Here is a 21982-nt window from a genome sequence, read left to right as displayed (position 1 = left end):
GTGACTAATCGATAAGGTTTTCTGCTTTTGAGGCTGTCTGGATCTCAAGATTCGTGTCTTGGAGGTTTAGGTTTTGGCTTCGTTTCATCTTCACTAGAAAAATCGTGTTTTTTGCATCGTCGCATCGCCGGAGTTTTTTCTCGTTTTAGTTTGCACGCGTTCTGAGTGCAATCGAGTTTAGGTTCTCGCGTCGCCGGAGTGATATTTTATTTTTGCGAAACTAGCATGCTGATTAAAGTAGCTACAGCTCCTCAATAAAGGATGGATGATGATCAATTTGGTGAGCTCATTTCATGCTTTTAAATGAAAACATTATGGAACATCTATATATTATGACATCGGTGGGAATGTTACTTAAATAAATTTACTTAACAAAATATGAACAGTTCGTCACTGTAAGTGTCGACATAGACTCTTGTACATTAACATTAAAAAGCCCATACCTTTCATTTTACCTGATTTTTTATCATTTAAAAAAAAAACTATCTTTGATTGGTTCGACGCTAAAAAAGTCGACTTATCGTATGTTCATGTTGTCTTTACAGTATGGCCCATAAAAATGCGAAAATCGTAATATCATGTTTTATGGTAGTTTTAATATAGGAAATGTAAACGAAACATAAAAATTATTTGTTATTTGTATTGTTTTATCTATTTAGACTCAGTTTTTCGCTTTGGCCATGATTTTTATCTGTTACTTTCATCTTACTAGAGAGGAATTAGAAGCATACCTTCAAATTTTATCATGCGGTCGTCGAGTTTAATATCTTTGTGATGAAAGCTTCCTAAACATCAACGATGGCATGAGATTCTTCACAAGCCTTGTCTCTAGCATTCGCCCTTATCAAATGATAGAATTGGTTCATACGTGGGTCATTTGCGAGTAAAACATATTTTCGAAAAAACGGCTCATTTTGGAGAGCCGTGGTTGAACCTTCACATAAGTGTGATAAGCGGCTCTGTTTTGCTCAAAACTTATGAGCTAGTATTGATATAAGTTGTCTCTAACCGAAGAAACAAATTTCATCTTCCTCCAATGAGGAATATAGATCTACATGATACCGATGGGAGCGAGAAAATTTGTGACATTCATGGGTACCACTGTATCACAGCCTACGTGATTAAAAAAACAAATTGATAATACGCATGGATGTATGCCCATGTGAGTTCTCTTGAAGTGTTTGTCTATGCTTTTATAGCTCATCTAGCTGAAACAGCGTTTTCGAAATAGCAAAAAATGTTGTATGCAACTCGTTGCAAAACTCGATTTTTTCAGCACTCGTTATATTAATCCAACTCGGCGAGCCTCGTTGGATAAATGTACAACTCGTGCTGAAAAAAACATCATTTTGCCACTTGTTGCATTAATAACTATTATTGTGACCATGAAAAACACGATCTCTGAGAACACCTCCATCCTCTTATACCAAACAAATTGAAATTTTCAACATTAAAGTGTGATTTTCGAAGGTGAAAAGTTTATCACCAGAGTATGCGACAATCAGACGCTGTTTCTAACTTTGAGCGAACAAAACCTTCAAACGTCTTTGCTGTATTACATTATTTAGGACAGTAAGTAAAATGTGACAAAAATTGTCCTAGATAGCAAAGTTATGTCAAAATAAGCTACAGTAATCAGAAATTTCATTCCCTCACAAAAACAATAAAAATAACGCCATTTTTTTTAGTTTTTTATTAGTATAATTCCAAACATCACATTCATTTCTTATATCTAGGTGTTCTGTGTTATTAGACAGCACTATCATCCTAATTTGGTAAAACAAATCTAAGATTTAATTAAAATTTTGTTAACAACATATTACATTTCATTTGCCGTAGCAGTTCATTTCAGTTGATTTCACCTGCTTATAAAAGAAAAAAAAACGCTTCAAATACCGTCGTTGGAGGTGACAATGGGTCAAAAAGGGATGTGTACGAATTATTTATTGAATAACTATCGCAATTTAACTCCAATAAACTTCAAATTTGGTGTGTATGTACTTTGATGGTTCATTAACAACTGTTCAAAACATTAAAGAAAAATATTTATTCACAGCGGCACCACAAGTGAATGAAAAATGACCCAATCTCACCCCATAGAGGGGGTGACATTGGGTCACTGTAATTGAAATAACTTGTTTTTGATAATATGGTTGCAAAACCATTCACAGCTGAAGAATATTGATGAAATACGATGCAAACAAGATGAAAAGATATCTAAGATGTTTCACAAGTATGATAAACCCACTTAAAAGAACGATTATACCAAAAAATTGAAGAGCTATGAGAAAAAATATGTAAACACAACATTCGTCGTCAAGTTTACATAATTTTTTTATTTTTTTTTCCCTCGAATTGTCTTCAAAGTCTCATCCCCATTGCCATGAAGCCTATTCAGTTTCCCCAAAGGTGTACTGAAACAGTGATTATTTTAGTTCTTCGCAAATAGTTAAATTTCGGAGCGACATTCCACGATCAATACATTTCAGGCAGATGTTGATGTCATAATCACGATATTTCAGTGTTCCAACTCATTTCAAGGAGATGTTTCTATAATATGAAAACACTGATAAATAATTAAATTAAAAAAAAACAATCCATTTGATAAAGTTTTACGATGTTGCTGCGCACGAAACACAGTTGCTGGATTGAGAAGTTGTCAAAATGCGTTGCATTGTTATTCAATGTACGGAATCCTCAAGTAGACTAGTTTGATGTTTCAGAGATGCTGTATTTAAAAAGAATAAACACATTATAATGAAAAAGAGAACTACCGGCACCGTAAAATGTCAAAAAAGTGGACTTGCAATTTCATTTACTGTCGTTCTTGCTTAACCCAATCTCACCCCCATTTTTGATGTTTTAGACACCGTACCGAAAAAAATAAAATTTTTGTTGAAAAATCAAGTACATTCCGGAAAATACGTGTGAAGTGTAATGAAAAGACTTTAAACTTTCTACTAATATAACGGTAGAGGTGAAAATACATGCGTGATACTTTGCACAGAAGAAATTTAATGTTGTAAATTTTATATAATTTCAACATACAAGTTTATTGATATAGTAAACAAAAACTTCTATTTCTAAAAATGTATATTGTGATGAATTATGTGTAATAATATGTTCCCTAACATATGAATTATTAATTTTAGTAATATCACCGTTATTAGCTGAAATATTTCATAAATCATATTTTTCCGTTTTGACCCAATCTCACCCCCCAGACCCATTGTCACCCCCATCGACGGTATACTTAACCTAAACATATAACGCATTAATCGTGGCAATAGAAGATTGTAACGATTTTTGCCTGAAATTATTAATTATTTTATTTGACATTTGTTCCAATGTTTCAACATTGGATATTCTATGTAACTCATTGGTACTATACCAGGGAGGAAGCTTCAGAATCGTTTTCAAAATTTTAATTTGAATTCTCTGCAGAGCTTTCTTCCTGGTATTATAACAGCTAGTCCATATTGGTACAGCATACAACATTTTTTTTTGAAAGTTAAATTCTTATCTAGCATGAGCCCTAGATACTTAACTTCAACTGACCAATTTATTGGAACCCCTCTCATCGTGACAACATGTCTACTTGAAGGTTTCAAATAAAGAGCTTTTGGTTTATGTGGGAATATTATTAGTTGAATTTTGGAAGAATTAGGATAAATCTTCCATTTTTGCAAGTATGAAGAAAAAATATCCAAACTTTTTTGCAATCGACTACAGATGACACGCAGGCTTCGACCTTTGGCGGAGAGGTCTGTGTCATCCGCAAACAAAGATTTTTGACATCCCTGAGGTAACTCAGGTAAGTCAGATGTGAAAATATTGTATAATATTGGTCCCAAAATGCTGCCTTGGGGAACACCAGCTCTTACAGGAAGTCTTTCAGATCTGGAGTTCTGATAATTAACCTGAAGTGTACGATTTGACAGATAACTTTGAATTATTCTAACAATGTATGTTGGAAAATTAAAGTTTTTCAATTTTACAATCAAATCTTCATGTCAAACACTGTCGAATGCTTTTTCTATGTCTAGAAGAGCAAAACCAGTAGAATAGCCTTCAGATTTGTTGAAACGGATCAAATTTGTTACACGTAAAAGTTGATGAGTGGTCGAATGTCCATGGCGGAATCCAAACTGTTCATTGACAATAATTGAATTTTCGTTGATGTGGGCCATTATTCTGTTCAAAATGACCTTTTCGAAAAGTTTACTGATGGAGGAAAGCAAACTAATTTGACGATAGCTAGAAGCTTCTGCAGGATTTTTGTCTGGTTTTAAAATTGGAACAACCTTAGCATTTTTCCATTTGTCAGGAAAATATGCTAATTGAAAACATTTGTTAAATATATCAACTAAAAATGATAAGCTACTTTTTGGAAGTTTCTTGATGAGGATGTAGAAAATTCCATCATCGCCAGGAGCTTTCATATTCTTGAATTTTTTAATAATAGTTCTCACTTCTTCCAAATCAGTCTCACAGGCATTTTCGAAAACGTTCTCTTGATTGAGAATGTTTTCGAAGTCCTGAGTAACTTGATTTTCTATTGGACTAGTAAGTGCTAAATTAAAATTGTGTGCGCTTTGAAACTGCATAGCAAGTTTTTGAGCTTTTTCGCAATTAGTTAGTAATAATTCGTTTTCCTCTTTCAATGCCGATTTTGGCTTCTGAGGTTTTTTCAAAATTGTAGATAATTTCCTAAATGGCTTAGAACCAGGGTCCAATTGAGAAATTTTATTTTCAAAATTTTTGTTTCCTGATTGTGAAAAACGTTTCTTGATTTCTTTCTGCAAATCTTGCCATGTAATTTTTATAGCAGGATCGCGATTGCGTTGAAATTGCCGTCTCCTCACGTTTTCAAGACGGATCAAGAGTTTAAGATCATCATATATAATCACGAATTCAAATTTTACTTCACATTTTGGAATTGCAATGCTCCTGGCTTCAACAATTAGATTTGTTAAAGTTTCGAGAGCATTGTCAATATCAAGTTTTGTTTGTAAAGAAATGTTAACATCAAGATAACTATCGGTATATGTTTAAGATGTATTCCAGTCGGCTCGAAAATCATAGAAAGTGTAGCTGATAGGATTGACAATTGCTTCATTTTGAAATGTAACAGAGACATGATCAGAATCAAAATTGACTTGAGTAACCAGTCAATCCAAATCAATCGTAGAAGGGTTTCTAGAGGAGGAAAAACAAGTAAGGCTTTCAGAGATTGAGAAATATCCTGAAAAGCACTTATCAAACAAAATTCTGTCGTTGAAATTACTTTGCGAATTATTCTTTAAACGATGTTTTGCATAAAAAAGATCAATGACAAAAAAGAATTGTTGCGAGTGAATTTCCGCAAACTGTCCAGTGCATTTAAAAATCAAATAGGCAGCTATGAGAGTATATTTACCAAGCTGTGTATCTACGGAAATACCCAAAACTTCAAAAACTTTGGTTTCAAATGACGAAAAAAGTTGATGTTTTATACGCCTATGAATGATGATTGCAACTCCCCCAAATGCCCCATTAAGCCGATCATTACGATAAACATCAAAGTTTGGATCTCTTTTAAGTTTGGATCCAGGTTTCAAATAAGCTTCAGCAATAACTGCTATATCTATGTGCTTGGCTGCTAGAAAATTAAACAACTCGTCCTTTTTAACATTCAAACGAGCATTCCAATTCACAATATAAAAAAATCGTGATCATTAGGGAAACGTAATCCAATAACAATTTTATTGATAAATAGAAATCTGAATCCGATTGCTTTCACCTTCCGGCTGTCGCTAGATTTGGTACCGCTACAACCAGCTTTTTGTTGTGGTATTAGTGAAGTTTTTCGTCATCTTTGTTTCGCAAAACACAAAAGTACGTCAATACTGAAAATTCTATTCCCAACCATTCATATTTTCTGAATTATGCAAACAATGCTGTTTTGAATGTTTCGGGATAACGTAGCATACGCACTGCATTATGGTTTCTGCTTCGAATTGCCAGACGCTGAACTAAATTTCGATTTTATCACATAGGTTCCTTAATTGAGCCGTCCTCTTCATTCTTCATGCATAACAGTTGTCTGAATTACGGATAATGTTCGGGATTCGACGCGTCCGGGAAATTCAAATCAACACAGTACATGCATTACTTTTATAATGTTTAAGATAACTTATAAAATTAATTAAAAAAAACTCCAATACAGTAATTTCTCGATTATATCACGGACCCAACAAATTTTGGCGTGATATACCGAAGCGTGATATAATGAAAATGTACCTTTCTGCCATATAATTTTCATCAAAGCTTGAACTTTGTATTGCAGAAATAAAGCTAGTGAAATGAAAAGCACGTAAGGCATGGGCCAAATGAATATATGTTGATTGTTTGGGGTTGTTTTTTCAATGTAAAATATATGAATTTCATATAATTATTGGGACGTGATAAAATCGAACAGAAAACCGTGCTAAAATCGAGAGTGAAATAATGAAGCGTTATTAAAACGAGAAGTGATAAAATCGAGAAACTACTGTATTACTAAAAGGTTGTCTTAGAAAGTAGATAGCAGGAATTTTTAGCGAAGGCTTAATTCACAGCAGATCTTTTCAAGGAATTTCAACTTGGCTAAGTTTTCTTCAGATGGTTGGCAGAAAAAATGCCAGAAAATGGACCATAGTTGTTTTTAATTCCAGCAACCAATTCTTTATTAAAGGTTCAATTTCTTCAGTAATTCTGTATGAATGAACTTATTGCTCAAAATTAAATTGTCCAAGCAATCTCATTATATTTTAAAAACATTAAAAAAAAATTAAACAGATAATACTAAAATTCCTCAAGGAGTATCAAACAGTGGCTTCAGAAATGTATCGGATATTGGCCACAAATCTATCGAAAATTAGTCATATATTTTTGTGAGATTTTGTCATCCCCTCAACGTTAATTGTTTAAATAAGTCAACCATTCCTTTTAAGCCTACTTTTTATCCACAAATGATTGAGGATGTTTCAAACTTTAGTATTGATCCGTTTCTTGGAAAATTATGATAAATTTCAAATTTCAAAATTTCGGTCATTAGATGATTGTATAGACGTCGCCAATGTCTCAATTAACTTTATGCACCCAATATTTCCAGTAATGCTAAAATCGGGGGTAGATTAAATCGGAAGTTGACAAAATCTGGTGCTGACAAAATCGGGTCATTACTGTATATCTATGTCGCAGAGATTTCTATTAGAAATTTCTCTCAGAATTCCTTCAAACATTGTTCTTAAAATTTTTTTACTAAAAATCCTTTCGCAAAATTCATCAAAAGTGCTCCAGAATTATTTCCAAAATACATCGCAAAATTTTTCAAAAATTTTGTCTATGGTTATCTCTGGAAATTCTGCTTCAAGCAAATCAACAAGAAGTGTTATTTAAAAGCCTCTTGACTATTTGCCATCTTCCCAGACAACCAGAAATCGCATGAAAGTTCACGTTACAACACGTTTATTCATACTAATTACATCAAACTCGCTAAACACCGTGGATAAACTCGTCAGATTGATGAGTTTCCTCGCATAAAACACTTCTTTTCTGAGTTCATTTCTACATTTTGTTTCGTCCCGTACACACGTACAAAGAAAGTCGGATCAATCCGTAGCAGCTGTCAAATCATCATTTGTTATCATAAGTTAAGTCGCATAATATTGCAGGTTCCTTCGGTAGAATATTTATACACTCGCATTGTATGTTATTAATCATCACATAATATATGCACGCATATCGCCTCCACTTTTGTACGTAGAAAGCCGTTTCGCAACATCTTATAAGTGAAATTTTGCACATATAGAGCCTCCAGGTGATTTCGTTATACGTACATTATGGTTGTCTGGGTTATCTGTATCTGAAATGATGATATTTGTTGAAAACCTAAGGAATACATATGCTTTCGAAACTAGCATAGCAGTAAGGGAAATTGTTGAGAAATATTTAGCAAAGTACTATAAAGAACAATTTCCTGCTAGATCTCTAACAAGACTATCGGAAAGCGGCACCCCCCGTGGTCGCTTTCACTCTGGACGACGTGGGAAGCCAAGGCCTGTAAGTTCTCGAGGAGCGCTTCACCTCCTGAACAATTTTGCCAAAGACCCCAAGTTTCTATATTATCTATTTTGAGATATGTCGATTTTAAACTGTGGTTCACACGAACCATATATAGTGCGTTCATTATTATGCGACTTCCATGGACATTTGTTGATTTTACCGTATTATCAAGGGTCATACTGTAAATAAAATCTGTTGAGTATTGTTCTTCAGAAGATTCTGGAGGAATACATTTTGGTTTGGTGTCGATAGATATCTTTGTTGCTAAAAGATAGCATATAAATCATAACTGTTATACAAAGTACAACAGCGCGACAGCCCGAAGGTTAATGATTTTAAATATATATATATTTTTTTTAAGAAATTCAAAGGGAAACCTGAAAAGAAACACTAGGAAGAATCTAAAACTTTTTTGGTGATCTCGGGGAAGAATATGCGACAAAAATCGATTCCTGAGAAACTTTCGATGAGATCTATAGAATTTCCATTACTATTTATTGGAGAATTCCTCAGTAATTCCAGAAAATTCTAAACAAGTTATTGGAGGAACGACTGGAAGATATTTTCAATTAACAATTGGATTTTCATGTAGTTAGTGCATAGATGCCCTTGAGGGAGGTTCTTTTAAGCTATTATTACAGCATTTTCTGTGTGAATCGTTCAAGAGATTTTTCTAATAATCTAATGAAAATTGTTTGATAAATATTCTGGTGAGATCGAACAGCCTAACGAAATTCAAGAAAAATGTGTTGAATAATAACTACGGGATTAGTAGGAATTTTCTATGGAAATCCCCAGAGCAAGTCAGTGAAAGCAGGTGAAGAAGTTCTTGGAGAATGAACTGAAAAATTGCGGAATAAACTTATGAAGAACCTTCCATGGAAGTTCTCTGAGGAATCTCTTAAAATCACATGGCTGAATACCCAATAAAAGTTCATGGCAGAATCGTGAGGGATATTTCTCGTGAGTTCTATCGAACAATTCTGCAAGGATTGTTTCTCTGGACTATCAATTCACATGCATGGAATACTTTCCGTAGAGAAAATTTATATATACAATCATCGTTGATGAACAGCAATATGAGACAAATTCACAACTCAATAAAATCACTACAAATCTATGCAAACTACCTATTTATTTTAAACGCGAATGGTTGTCAGGTTCTCTAGATCTGTAAACTTGAAAATGCAAAATTCGACTTCGCAAAATTTGACCTTAAATAATGTATACAAAAACAATAAATTACTCACTTCCAACGTTTTAGTAACTGCCGCTGACAAATCTAGCACATTCATGTCCTTGCATACGATTGTGCAATCTGCTTCCATCGAACAGTGAGGATCATCGGGTATTGGTAACGCAGGTTTTCTTCCACTAGTCTGCTCAAGATTATCGAATTCCATTGCTTCTGCAACCGTTTCATTTTCACTATAATTGATAACCGACATAAATTCACCACCTTATGCACCATACTGAATTAGAAGTTTTTATCGCGACTGATTCGAATCTTACCCAGTTGCGTTAAACCCATCTGCATGGCCGTTAAAGATATCCCTGATGACCCATCCAATCAGCAGGGAAAAGCAAATAGCACAAAATAAGATCGGAAGCCAACGTTTCTTCCTGTTCTTCAAACTCCACTTTGAAACACTGAAAAATGTGATTTGAATATTATCTCGAATGCCATCCCATGAATCTCCCAATTAAAGCACACCTTTTTGGCAATTTTTCATCCTGATGCGGTACACTGATATCGAAGGACTTCTTACCCATTATTCCACGCATTTAAACTTCAAAAGCCCTGACCTTTCACGAATTCACCTCCGGAAATGGGCGATTCCTGTCGAACCGAGATCAAGCACATAACTGAACGCACCATCGGAGCTTCAATTGCGTATCCTTTCAATGGTTCCGTTATCAAATCGATCTGTTCAGTTGCAATAATTGCTCGAGTGCTTATCTTTGACACGAGGAAAATAAAAGTGCACAATCGAAACGAATTTATTCTAATCAAATGAACAAACAACAATCACGCGTAGTAATCGACGCACCAGCACGTTCCAATAACCACACAGCTCTCGTCCGCCTTCCGGTTCCGGCTTCCCGGGCCATAAATCTGCGGAACGACATATGTAGAATAGGAGCGATTTGTAATAGCACTACATCCGATATGGTAAATGGACTGATAAAGGCGGAAAACTGTTGGTTCGATTTTCCGAGTGAGATTGCAATCATGATGTTTTGTATGAATCAAACGACCCAAGCGACATTCTAGCCAAAATGTAACAAATACATAAAATGTCTGTATCCACTTATTAACAGAAAATCGAAACGTTGTCTTGAGAACATGCTTTTGATCTTCAAACAAATTTTCAGGTCAGCCATATTGTGTGCTGTACCAATATGGATAAGCTGTAGTAATACCAAGAAGAAAGCTCTGCAGTGGATTCAAAATAACATTTTGAAAATTATTCTGAAGCTTTCTTCCTGGTATAAACTAATGAGTTATGTAGAATACCCAATGTTGAAACATTGGTACAAATGTCACACGCTCAAAAAAGAGTTCTGGAAAACGTGAACTGTCAAAAATACACCATGAACAATAGACCTGTTCATATTTGAAAAAATCTCTGTAAATCTTCCGGTCAAGTAGTATTTTGAATTTTCATGCTAAAACATCGTCTGGTCAAATTTTCAGCTCATTTGATAAAGATTACGGTATGCTTCTAGTTAAAAATGTGTTTTTGGGCTTATTTCAACGTTTGAAAAACCATAACTGGCATGCGGAAAATCAAAACCACTTGCTATTACCACTATTTAAAAGCTAATTTTATTCTGTTAAAGTTTGTCGAAGACGCTAATAAGATTAAATTGGGTTTTAACATCGTTTAATCCAGATTTGTTCGCCACAGTACCCAGAAATCACAGTTTTCGCAATATATATGGTATAGAAAACACACATTGACATTATTTCTTCAAGCCCTAGTCAACGGGAATCAAACATAATAAACCTATGAATTCATTGACCATCAACTGCTTACATGTTGCTTGATACAATAAATTACAAAAAAAAAAGCCCAAAGATCGAGCACAGCATCGCAACCTGATGAAAGTTAAATCGTGCGAGACACATGTACCGACGAATGAATGAATTGAACAAGTTAGCATTGCTTTTTTTTCAATTGATGATTGTTTTGATCGCATTTCACTGACCATTTAGAACGATTTGAAAACAATCATCATCATCGACTGAGAAAAGGCAGTGCTAACGTGTTCATTTTTTATGTTCTTCGAAGCTCACGGTGGTGCTTTTGGCTCACTCACAGCGGATTTACAAATGTGGTTCATAATTATCTATTTTTTACAATTTATTTTCGTAAGATAAATGGTAACTTTGAACGGGATTGACTTTTAGATGTGCATAGTCATCATGTCTGGAAATTTAAAATCTGAAGATTTCATACAGGCATGCTTTCCAGAGAAAACACTCCCCGGAAATAGAGATTTTCAAAAACCTCGAGACACAAACCTCAACCAAACTATGTTAAAACTTGCTCCAATCATAAAACCGTGTTCGACAAAAGTTTGTAGAATTCGATGAACTACTGTGTAGAGGTATTTCCGATTAGATTTGGTGTTCCTTTCAGTAGTTATGATTTTTTAAAGCTTGAAAATAGCCCAAAAACACAAAATTGATTTGAAGCACACCTAAATTTACTCCAAATTGACTGAAATTTTGACCAGAAGTTCATTTCGACATGTAAAATTAAAGTATTGGTTGACTGGGGAGTTTCCAGACATTTTTGAAATAATGAATAGGTCTAATGAACAACCATCATGTTTACATGAACGTTCTCGGAACTAAGCAACGATTTCACATTAACATGATCTAGTTCACGGTGTATTTTTGCTTGTTGATGAGTTCACGACTGCTCTTCACGGATACGAGAACGGATTTTTTTCTGTGCAAATAAAATGACAATCTTCTATTGCCACGATAAATGCGTTATATATTTAGATAAGGTTAATTGAAAGCGATTTTTTTTCTTATAAATAGGTGAAATCAACTCATCAACGATCGAAGCAATAAAAGAAGACTTTTATTTTAAGGTAGTTGTCTCTATGGTAAAGCAGAACAACAATTGTAAACTACAGTCACCCCACAGTTATGGATCAGCTAAGGGTCATTTTTTATAATACAATATACTTACAAATCATGGTGACCTTGTACAAAACAAAATTACCCACCTGGCAATGGTGAATATAGTTGTTTTCGAGAATACACATGTAAAATCACGGTTATGTACGAAAAACTGTAGATTTCGATAGTAATTTCAAACGTTGTCCATCCCACGGATGTGGATCAGTGGAACAGGAGGGTCCTTTGTATGGATCAAATCGACTCATATTATGGATCAGAACACTATAAAAGCAATTTATCTGTGAGGTAAACGAACGGTATGTTAGTGAAAGTATACGTTATTGATTCATAATGATGATAGTTGATTCATAACTGTGGTACGAGTTTCAATGCTCCACAGTTATGAATCAACGATTCTATGAATACGGATAAAATTTTGAATCACACGGACGAATAAAATATGCTAGAAGATGTTATGATTGATTGCAATGCTGTACAGATTGATGGTTCACGCAGATAAAATGTGTTCTGCGTAATTGCAACTCTATTTGATGAGATATTCTCCGTTAAAGCCAACTTTGATCCATATCTGTGTGCTATCCATAACTGTGGGGTGACTGTATATCCATATTGGTGTGTCAATAAGCAATAGCATAAATATGAGCAGTGGTGACCGTACCATTCGTAGTTGCTACTCCGTGATGGACCAGAATAACCGAAGTTACACAAGAAACCAAGAGATGTAGCTTGGGAGTAACATTCCATCTTCAATATACAATTTCGAGAACTCCAAACATTGAAAAGTCAATAACGGCGCCAGCCACGTTCTTACCGTCATCGGGGAAGAGAAGGAATGGAACTTACAGTGATGAACTGTTCATATATTGTTAAATCAATTCTTTGAAGTGACATTCTCACCATTCTCACTACAAAAATACGATTCATAATATATTGTACACTTAAAATGAAAGCATTAAACGGGCTCACCAAATTGATCATCCTTAGTTTATTGCTGTAGGAAGCTGTAAACTACTTCAACCTTCCAGTCGTCGCGCGGTTTGCTACCGTAAAAATCACCACGCTAATGTTGTGAATGAAAAGCGAGGTTTTTTCAACAGTGTTGTATAAAATACAACAGCGCGACGACTGAAGTGTTAATCAGCATGCTCATTTCATGAATCCAAAATATCACTCCGGCGGCGCCGCGAAAACCTAAACTCGATGATACACAGAACGCGTGCAAACTAAAACGAGAAAAACAATCGACGACGACGCAAAAAAAAAGATTTTTCTGGTGAAGATGAAAAACTCAAACCCTCAAGAGCACAATTCTAGAGAACCAGACAGCGGCTCAAGATAAATACTTGTTCGATTGATCACCACCAGTGAGTTACCCAACCCCCTGTCCGATCCGCTGTCCGGCCCTCCAGAACCACGCTCCTGAAAATTCCGGACCTCAGGATGCATCTTCACCTTCTACTTGGGCTTTAACGAAGCACTGCCCAAAAGAATGCGTGTAGAAAAAAATGACTTTTCCGCTAAACACTTTTTGTTTTTTTTTTAACTGCACCGACCGAATCTAATAATTTGCGTTGACGATATAAACGTGGCAGATCAATTTTAAACATACCGTTCGCGCGCGCTGCCTATTGCGAGCTCCTATATCCATATTGGTGTGCCAATGTAGCTTTACTGTTTAAAACATCTAAAACAATAGGATTTCCGTACTCTGCTCTGCAGCACTGGCAACACTTTTCAAAATAAATCAAGGAAAATTCAAATCCCAAATTCACAGCAGAATCTGTACCGCAAAATCTAATGCTTTGTAGAAAAGAAAACATTACCAATTTTCTTCCACTTTTAATTAAGGACAAATTGTTTAATAGCTGGCAACACTGCTCAAGTGAAGTGTTCCAATAATGATTTCGCTTTAGAATAAATGCATAAACAAAGTTGAAATAGCGATTTTTGTTGGCAAATGTTCCTGTGTTTGCTCTCCAACTTTGTGCAAAGCTAATCAAATCCACCGACAATGCGTCTTCTCATGGACACTGGGTTATTTAAAATGTTAATAAATCCTTAAATTGTTACTTTTAGGGCTTTTCAAATATCATGCAATGTGAGACAAGATGGCCGAATGAAATTTTACGTGAAATAAAAATTTTGGTATTGACGAGTTCCATGTCAAATCGGTCAGTCACAGAACAGGACCAACTCTGATTTGCAACAAATTTTACACATGTTTTCAGTATGGTAGAATAAGTATTTCCCATAGAAAATTCGATCATCTTGATAAAGAATAACTTTCGAAAGTAGCCTATGAGGTTTCACGAGCAATTTATCTGAAAATATATAATTCCTAAACTGTAAATTTGATAGAAAAAATATTTTATGAAAAAGTTGTAGTGAATTTGTTTTTATTACATAAACAAAGATTGAAAGTTTAGCTGTTCGAAAGTTATGATTTTTTGAAAAATAAAAAATCTAATGCGCTGAGACGTACAGTGTAGGCCGATGAAAAATGACTGATTTTTAATTTTCAAAAATATATATCTTAAAAACTAAAAAATATACATCGCTGAAAATTTGACAGTAAACGTAAAATTTTCTGAACTTTCAAGAAAAAATTAGAACAGCAATAGCCCCTTTGGTCCCTAGGCCTTCAAAACACGAAAAAACGGAAATTATTGTTTTTTTTTTTCATGTAAAAATATATTTTTTGTGAAGTTTCATATTTTTTCTGAAAAGTTAAAATCTATAGCTTTCATTTCGTCCAAAAAGGTTAAAAATCGGTCGAAGGGTTCAAAAGATTTTTTTTAAATAAAAATTAAGTAAAATCGTGATTTTTCTGGTCACCCTATTTCGGAAACGGTCACTTTAATCAAAAAACCCAAAAACACGTGTACCCTTATTTTGGATAAGGAACAAAATAGCAAATTTTTACGGAATTCGGTGACTCACTAGATCGGTTTTTCATGGAATGGCTATATAACCCGAGAGCGCATTATTTTATAGGTAGTGAATGTACCACACATCACTCGTCACCGACGGCGTAGATTTCTATTGTGTGGTCTTCCAATGGGTCGCGACGTTCTCAAACGACCGGTTACGGAACATGAGTCCGTTGCTCGAGACATACTTGTTTTTAATTAATTATAAATCGTGGTTTACGGCTGCGTTCTGCGTCCATGAGTCCTCTTGTGCCGTAAGGGTAACGCGCCCTAACTAGAGATCAGAGAGTCGTGAGTTCGATTCTCACCCAAAAGACGTGTAACTTTTTCGCAAAACTTTAAATTATATTTTCCATTTAATTCAATTGCAAAGTATATGTAATGTTTGGCTTTTCTAGAACTTTCCCAGAAATGTCACATACTTCGTTAGAATTCTTCCACAAATTTTGCAGATACTTCTCCGAAACATTCCAGCGGCAGTAACTTCAGAAATTTATTCCAAGATTTCTAGTGAATTTATCATTGTGGTTTTTGTAATGTTAGACGGGAACAAATTTCAAACTTCTCGTTTGTCACTCTCCATTGTTGAGAAATATTTAGCAAAGTACTATAAAGAACAATTTCCTGCTAGATCTCTAACAAGACTATCGGAAAGCGGCACCCCCCGTGGTCGCTTTCACTCTGGACGACGTGGGAAGCCAAGGCCTGTAAGTTCTCGAGGAGCGCTTCACCTCCTGAACAATTTTGCCAAAGACCCCAAGTTTCTATATTATCTATTTTGAGATATGTCGATTTTAAACTGTGGTTCACACGAACCATATATAGTGCGTTCATTATTATGCGACTTCCATGGACATTTGTTGATTTTACCGTATTATCAAGGGTCATACTGTAAATAAAATCTGTTGAGTATTGTTCTTCAGAAGATTCTGGAGGAATACATTTTGGTTTGGTGTCGATAGATATCTTTGTTGCTAAAAGATAGCATATAAATCATAACTGTTATACAAAGTACAACAGCGCGACAGCCCGAAGGTTAATGATTTTAAATATATATATATTTTTTTTAAGAAATTCAAAGGGAAACCTGAAAAGAAACACTAGGAAGAATCTAAAACTTTTTTGGTGATCTCGGGGAAGAATATGCGACAAAAATCGATTCCTGAGAAACTTTCGATGAGATCTATAGAATTTCCATTACTATTTATTGGAGAATTCCTCAGTAATTCCAGAAAATTCTAAACAAGTTATTGGAGGAACGACTGGAAGATATTTTCAATTAACAATTGGATTTTCATGTAGTTAGTGCATAGATGCCCTTGAGGGAGGTTCTTTTAAGCTATTATTACAGCATTTTCTGTGTGAATCGTTCAAGAGATTTTTCTAATAATCTAATGAAAATTGTTTGATAAATATTCTGGTGAGATCGAACAGCCTAACGAAATTCAAGAAAAATGTGTTGAATAATAACTACGGGATTAGTAGGAATTTTCTATGGAAATCCCCAGAGCAAGTCAGTGAAAGCAGGTGAAGAAGTTCTTGGAGAATGAACTGAAAAATTGCGGAATAAACTTATGAAGAACCTTCCATGGAAGTTCTCTGAGGAATCTCTTAAAATCACATGGCTGAATACCCAATAAAAGTTCATGGCAGAATCGTGAGGGATATTTCTCGTGAGTTCTATCGAACAATTCTGCAAGGATTGTTTCTCTGGACTATCAATTCACATGCATGGAATACTTTCCGTAGAGAAAATTTATATATACAATCATCGTTGATGAACAGCAATATGAGACAAATTCACAACTCAATAAAATCACTACAAATCTATGCAAACTACCTATTTATTTTAAACGCGAATGGTTGTCAGGTTCTCTAGATCTGTAAACTTGAAAATGCAAAATTCGACTTCGCAAAATTTGACCTTAAATAATGTATACAAAAACAATAAATTACTCACTTCCAACGTTTTAGTAACTGCCGCTGACAAATCTAGCACATTCATGTCCTTGCATACGATTGTGCAATCTGCTTCCATCGAACAGTGAGGATCATCGGGTATTGGTAACGCAGGTTTTCTTCCACTAGTCTGCTCAAGATTATCGAATTCCATTGCTTCTGCAACCGTTTCATTTTCACTATAATTGATAACCGACATAAATTCACCACCTTATGCACCATACTGAATTAGAAGTTTTTATCGCGACTGATTCGAATCTTACCCAGTTGCGTTAAACCCATCTGCATGGCCGTTAAAGATATCCCTGATGACCCATCCAATCAGCAGGGAAAAGCAAATAGCACAAAATAAGATCGGAAGCCAACGTTTCTTCCTGTTCTTCAAACTCCACTTTGAAACACTGAAAAATGTGATTTGAATATTATCTCGAATGCCATCCCATGAATCTCCCAATTAAAGCACACCTTTTTGGCAATTTTTCATCCTGATGCGGTACACTGATATCGAAGGACTTCTTACCCATTATTCCACGCATTTAAACTTCAAAAGCCCTGACCTTTCACGAATTCACCTCCGGAAATGGGCGATTCCTGTCGAACCGAGATCAAGCACATAACTGAACGCACCATCGGAGCTTCAATTGCGTATCCTTTCAATGGTTCCGTTATCAAATCGATCTGTTCAGTTGCAATAATTGCTCGAGTGCTTATCTTTGACACGAGGAAAATAAAAGTGCACAATCGAAACGAATTTATTCTAATCAAATGAACAAACAACAATCACGCGTAGTAATCGACGCACCAGCACGTTCCAATAACCACACAGCTCTCGTCCGCCTTCCGGTTCCGGCTTCCCGGGCCATAAATCTGCGGAACGACATATGTAGAATAGGAGCGATTTGTAATAGCACTACATCCGATATGGTAAATGGACTGATAAAGGCGGAAAACTGTTGGTTCGATTTTCCGAGTGAGATTGCAATCATGATGTTTTGTATGAATCAAACGACCCAAGCGACATTCTAGCCAAAATGTAACAAATACATAAAATGTCTGTATCCACTTATTAACAGAAAATCGAAACGTTGTCTTGAGAACATGCTTTTGATCTTCAAACAAATTTTCAGGTCAGCCATATTGTGTGCTGTACCAATATGGATAAGCTGTAGTAATACCAAGAAGAAAGCTCTGCAGTGGATTCAAAATAACATTTTGAAAATTATTCTGAAGCTTTCTTCCTGGTATAAACTAATGAGTTATGTAGAATACCCAATGTTGAAACATTGGTACAAATGTCACACGCTCAAAAAAGAGTTCTGGAAAACGTGAACTGTCAAAAATACACCATGAACAATAGACCTGTTCATATTTGAAAAAATCTCTGTAAATCTTCCGGTCAAGTAGTATTTTGAATTTTCATGCTAAAACATCGTCTGGTCAAATTTTCAGCTCATTTGATAAAGATTACGGTATGCTTCTAGTTAAAAATGTGTTTTTGGGCTTATTTCAACGTTTGAAAAACCATAACTGGCATGCGGAAAATCAAAACCACTTGCTATTACCACTATTTAAAAGCTAATTTTATTCTGTTAAAGTTTGTCGAAGACGCTAATAAGATTAAATTGGGTTTTAACATCGTTTAATCCAGATTTGTTCGCCACAGTACCCAGAAATCACAGTTTTCGCAATATATATGGTATAGAAAACACACATTGACATTATTTCTTCAAGCCCTAGTCAACGGGAATCAAACATAATAAACCTATGAATTCATTGACCATCAACTGCTTACATGTTGCTTGATACAATAAATTACAAAAAAAAAAGCCCAAAGATCGAGCACAGCATCGCAACCTGATGAAAGTTAAATCGTGCGAGACACATGTACCGACGAATGAATGAATTGAACAAGTTAGCATTGCTTTTTTTTCAATTGATGATTGTTTTGATCGCATTTCACTGACCATTTAGAACGATTTGAAAACAATCATCATCATCGACTGAGAAAAGGCAGTGCTAACGTGTTCATTTTTTATGTTCTTCGAAGCTCACGGTGGTGCTTTTGGCTCACTCACAGCGGATTTACAAATGTGGTTCATAATTATCTATTTTTTACAATTTATTTTCGTAAGATAAATGGTAACTTTGAACGGGATTGACTTTTAGATGTGCATAGTCATCATGTCTGGAAATTTAAAATCTGAAGATTTCATACAGGCATGCTTTCCAGAGAAAACACTCCCCGGAAATAGAGATTTTCAAAAACCTCGAGACACAAACCTCAACCAAACTATGTTAAAACTTGCTCCAATCATAAAACCGTGTTCGACAAAAGTTTGTAGAATTCGATGAACTACTGTGTAGAGGTATTTCCGATTAGATTTGGTGTTCCTTTCAGTAGTTATGATTTTTTAAAGCTTGAAAATAGCCCAAAAACACAAAATTGATTTGAAGCACACCTAAATTTACTCCAAATTGACTGAAATTTTGACCAGAAGTTCATTTCGACATGTAAAATTAAAGTATTGGTTGACTGGGGAGTTTCCAGACATTTTTGAAATAATGAATAGGTCTAATGAACAACCATCATGTTTACATGAACGTTCTCGGAACTAAGCAACGATTTCACATTAACATGATCTAGTTCACGGTGTATTTTTGCTTGTTGATGAGTTCACGACTGCTCTTCACGGATACGAGAACGGATTTTTTTCTGTGCAAATAAAATGACAATCTTCTATTGCCACGATAAATGCGTTATATATTTAGATAAGGTTAATTGAAAGCGATTTTTTTTCTTATAAATAGGTGAAATCAACTCATCAACGATCGAAGCAATAAAAGAAGACTTTTATTTTAAGGTAGTTGTCTCTATGGTAAAGCAGAACAACAATTGTAAACTACAGTCACCCCACAGTTATGGATCAGCTAAGGGTCATTTTTTATAATACAATATACTTACAAATCATGGTGACCTTGTACAAAACAAAATTACCCACCTGGCAATGGTGAATATAGTTGTTTTCGAGAATACACATGTAAAATCACGGTTATGTACGAAAAACTGTAGATTTCGATAGTAATTTCAAACGTTGTCCATCCCACGGATGTGGATCAGTGGAACAGGAGGGTCCTTTGTATGGATCAAATCGACTCATATTATGGATCAGAACACTATAAAAGCAATTTATCTGTGAGGTAAACGAACGGTATGTTAGTGAAAGTATACGTTATTGATTCATAATGATGATAGTTGATTCATAACTGTGGTACGAGTTTCAATGCTCCACAGTTATGAATCAACGATTCTATGAATACGGATAAAATTTTGAATCACACGGACGAATAAAATATGCTAGAAGATGTTATGATTGATTGCAATGCTGTACAGATTGATGGTTCACGCAGATAAAATGTGTTCTGCGTAATTGCAACTCTATTTGATGAGATATTCTCCGTTAAAGCCAACTTTGATCCATATCTGTGTGCTATCCATAACTGTGGGGTGACTGTATATCCATATTGGTGTGTCAATAAGCAATAGCATAAATATGAGCAGTGGTGACCGTACCATTCGTAGTTGCTACTCCGTGATGGACCAGAATAACCGAAGTTACACAAGAAACCAAGAGATGTAGCTTGGGAGTAACATTCCATCTTCAATATACAATTTCGAGAACTCCAAACATTGAAAAGTCAATAACGGCGCCAGCCACGTTCTTACCGTCATCGGGGAAGAGAAGGAATGGAACTTACAGTGATGAACTGTTCATATATTGTTAAATCAATTCTTTGAAGTGACATTCTCACCATTCTCACTACAAAAATACGATTCATAATATATTGTACACTTAAAATGAAAGCATTAAACGGGCTCACCAAATTGATCATCCTTAGTTTATTGCTGTAGGAAGCTGTAAACTACTTCAACCTTCCAGTCGTCGCGCGGTTTGCTACCGTAAAAATCACCACGCTAATGTTGTGAATGAAAAGCGAGGTTTTTTCAACAGTGTTGTATAAAATACAACAGCGCGACGACTGAAGTGTTAATCAGCATGCTCATTTCATGAATCCAAAATATCACTCCGGCGGCGCCGCGAAAACCTAAACTCGATGATACACAGAACGCGTGCAAACTAAAACGAGAAAAACAATCGACGACGACGCAAAAAAAAAGATTTTTCTGGTGAAGATGAAAAACTCAAACCCTCAAGAGCACAATTCTAGAGAACCAGACAGCGGCTCAAGATAAATACTTGTTCGATTGATCACCACCAGTGAGTTACCCAACCCCCTGTCCGATCCGCTGTCCGGCCCTCCAGAACCACGCTCCTGAAAATTCCGGACCTCAGGATGCATCTTCACCTTCTACTTGGGCTTTAACGAAGCACTGCCCAAAAGAATGCGTGTAGAAAAAAATGACTTTTCCGCTAAACACTTTTTGTTTTTTTTTTAACTGCACCGACCGAATCTAATAATTTGCGTTGACGATATAAACGTGGCAGATCAATTTTAAACATACCGTTCGCGCGCGCTGCCTATTGCGAGCTCCTATATCCATATTGGTGTGCCAATGTAGCTTTACTGTTTAAAACATCTAAAACAATAGGATTTCCGTACTCTGCTCTGCAGCACTGGCAACACTTTTCAAAATAAATCAAGGAAAATTCAAATCCCAAATTCACAGCAGAATCTGTACCGCAAAATCTAATGCTTTGTAGAAAAGAAAACATTACCAATTTTCTTCCACTTTTAATTAAGGACAAATTGTTTAATAGCTGGCAACACTGCTCAAGTGAAGTGTTCCAATAATGATTTCGCTTTAGAATAAATGCATAAACAA

General features: G+C 35.3%; 1 protein-coding gene and 1 long non-coding RNA gene across 2 annotated transcripts in view; both read right to left on the bottom strand.

The window, feature by feature from the left end:
* LOC5568134 overlaps window positions 1-10330 on the bottom strand; it is a 64294-nt gene extending 53964 nt beyond the window's left edge. Inside the window, exons 1-3 of the mRNA XM_001652024.2 lie at window positions 9803-10330; window positions 9601-9738; window positions 9339-9516 (exon numbers count right to left, since the gene is read on the bottom strand). Of these exons, the coding sequence (XP_001652074.2) occupies window positions 9339-9516; window positions 9601-9738; window positions 9803-9873 (387 nt within the window). The 5' untranslated portion in view covers window positions 9874-10330. The remainder of the gene's footprint in view (window positions 1-9338; window positions 9517-9600; window positions 9739-9802) is intronic.
* Window positions 10331-17107: 6777 nt separating this feature from the next.
* LOC110675329 lies at window positions 17108-18128 on the bottom strand. Its single transcript, XR_002499376.1, has 3 exons — window positions 17605-18128; window positions 17403-17540; window positions 17108-17318 (listed from the first exon to the last, which is right to left on the bottom strand). It is a non-coding gene; the product is annotated as an uncharacterized LOC110675329 (long non-coding RNA).
* Window positions 18129-21982: the final 3854 nt, after the last annotated feature.

Source organism: Aedes aegypti, chromosome 2 (genome assembly GCF_002204515.2).
Source record: "Aedes aegypti strain LVP_AGWG chromosome 2, AaegL5.0 Primary Assembly, whole genome shotgun sequence".
Lineage (NCBI taxonomy): Eukaryota > Metazoa > Arthropoda > Insecta > Diptera > Culicidae > Aedes > Aedes aegypti.
This window is presented reverse-complemented; position numbering and strand designations above follow the sequence as displayed.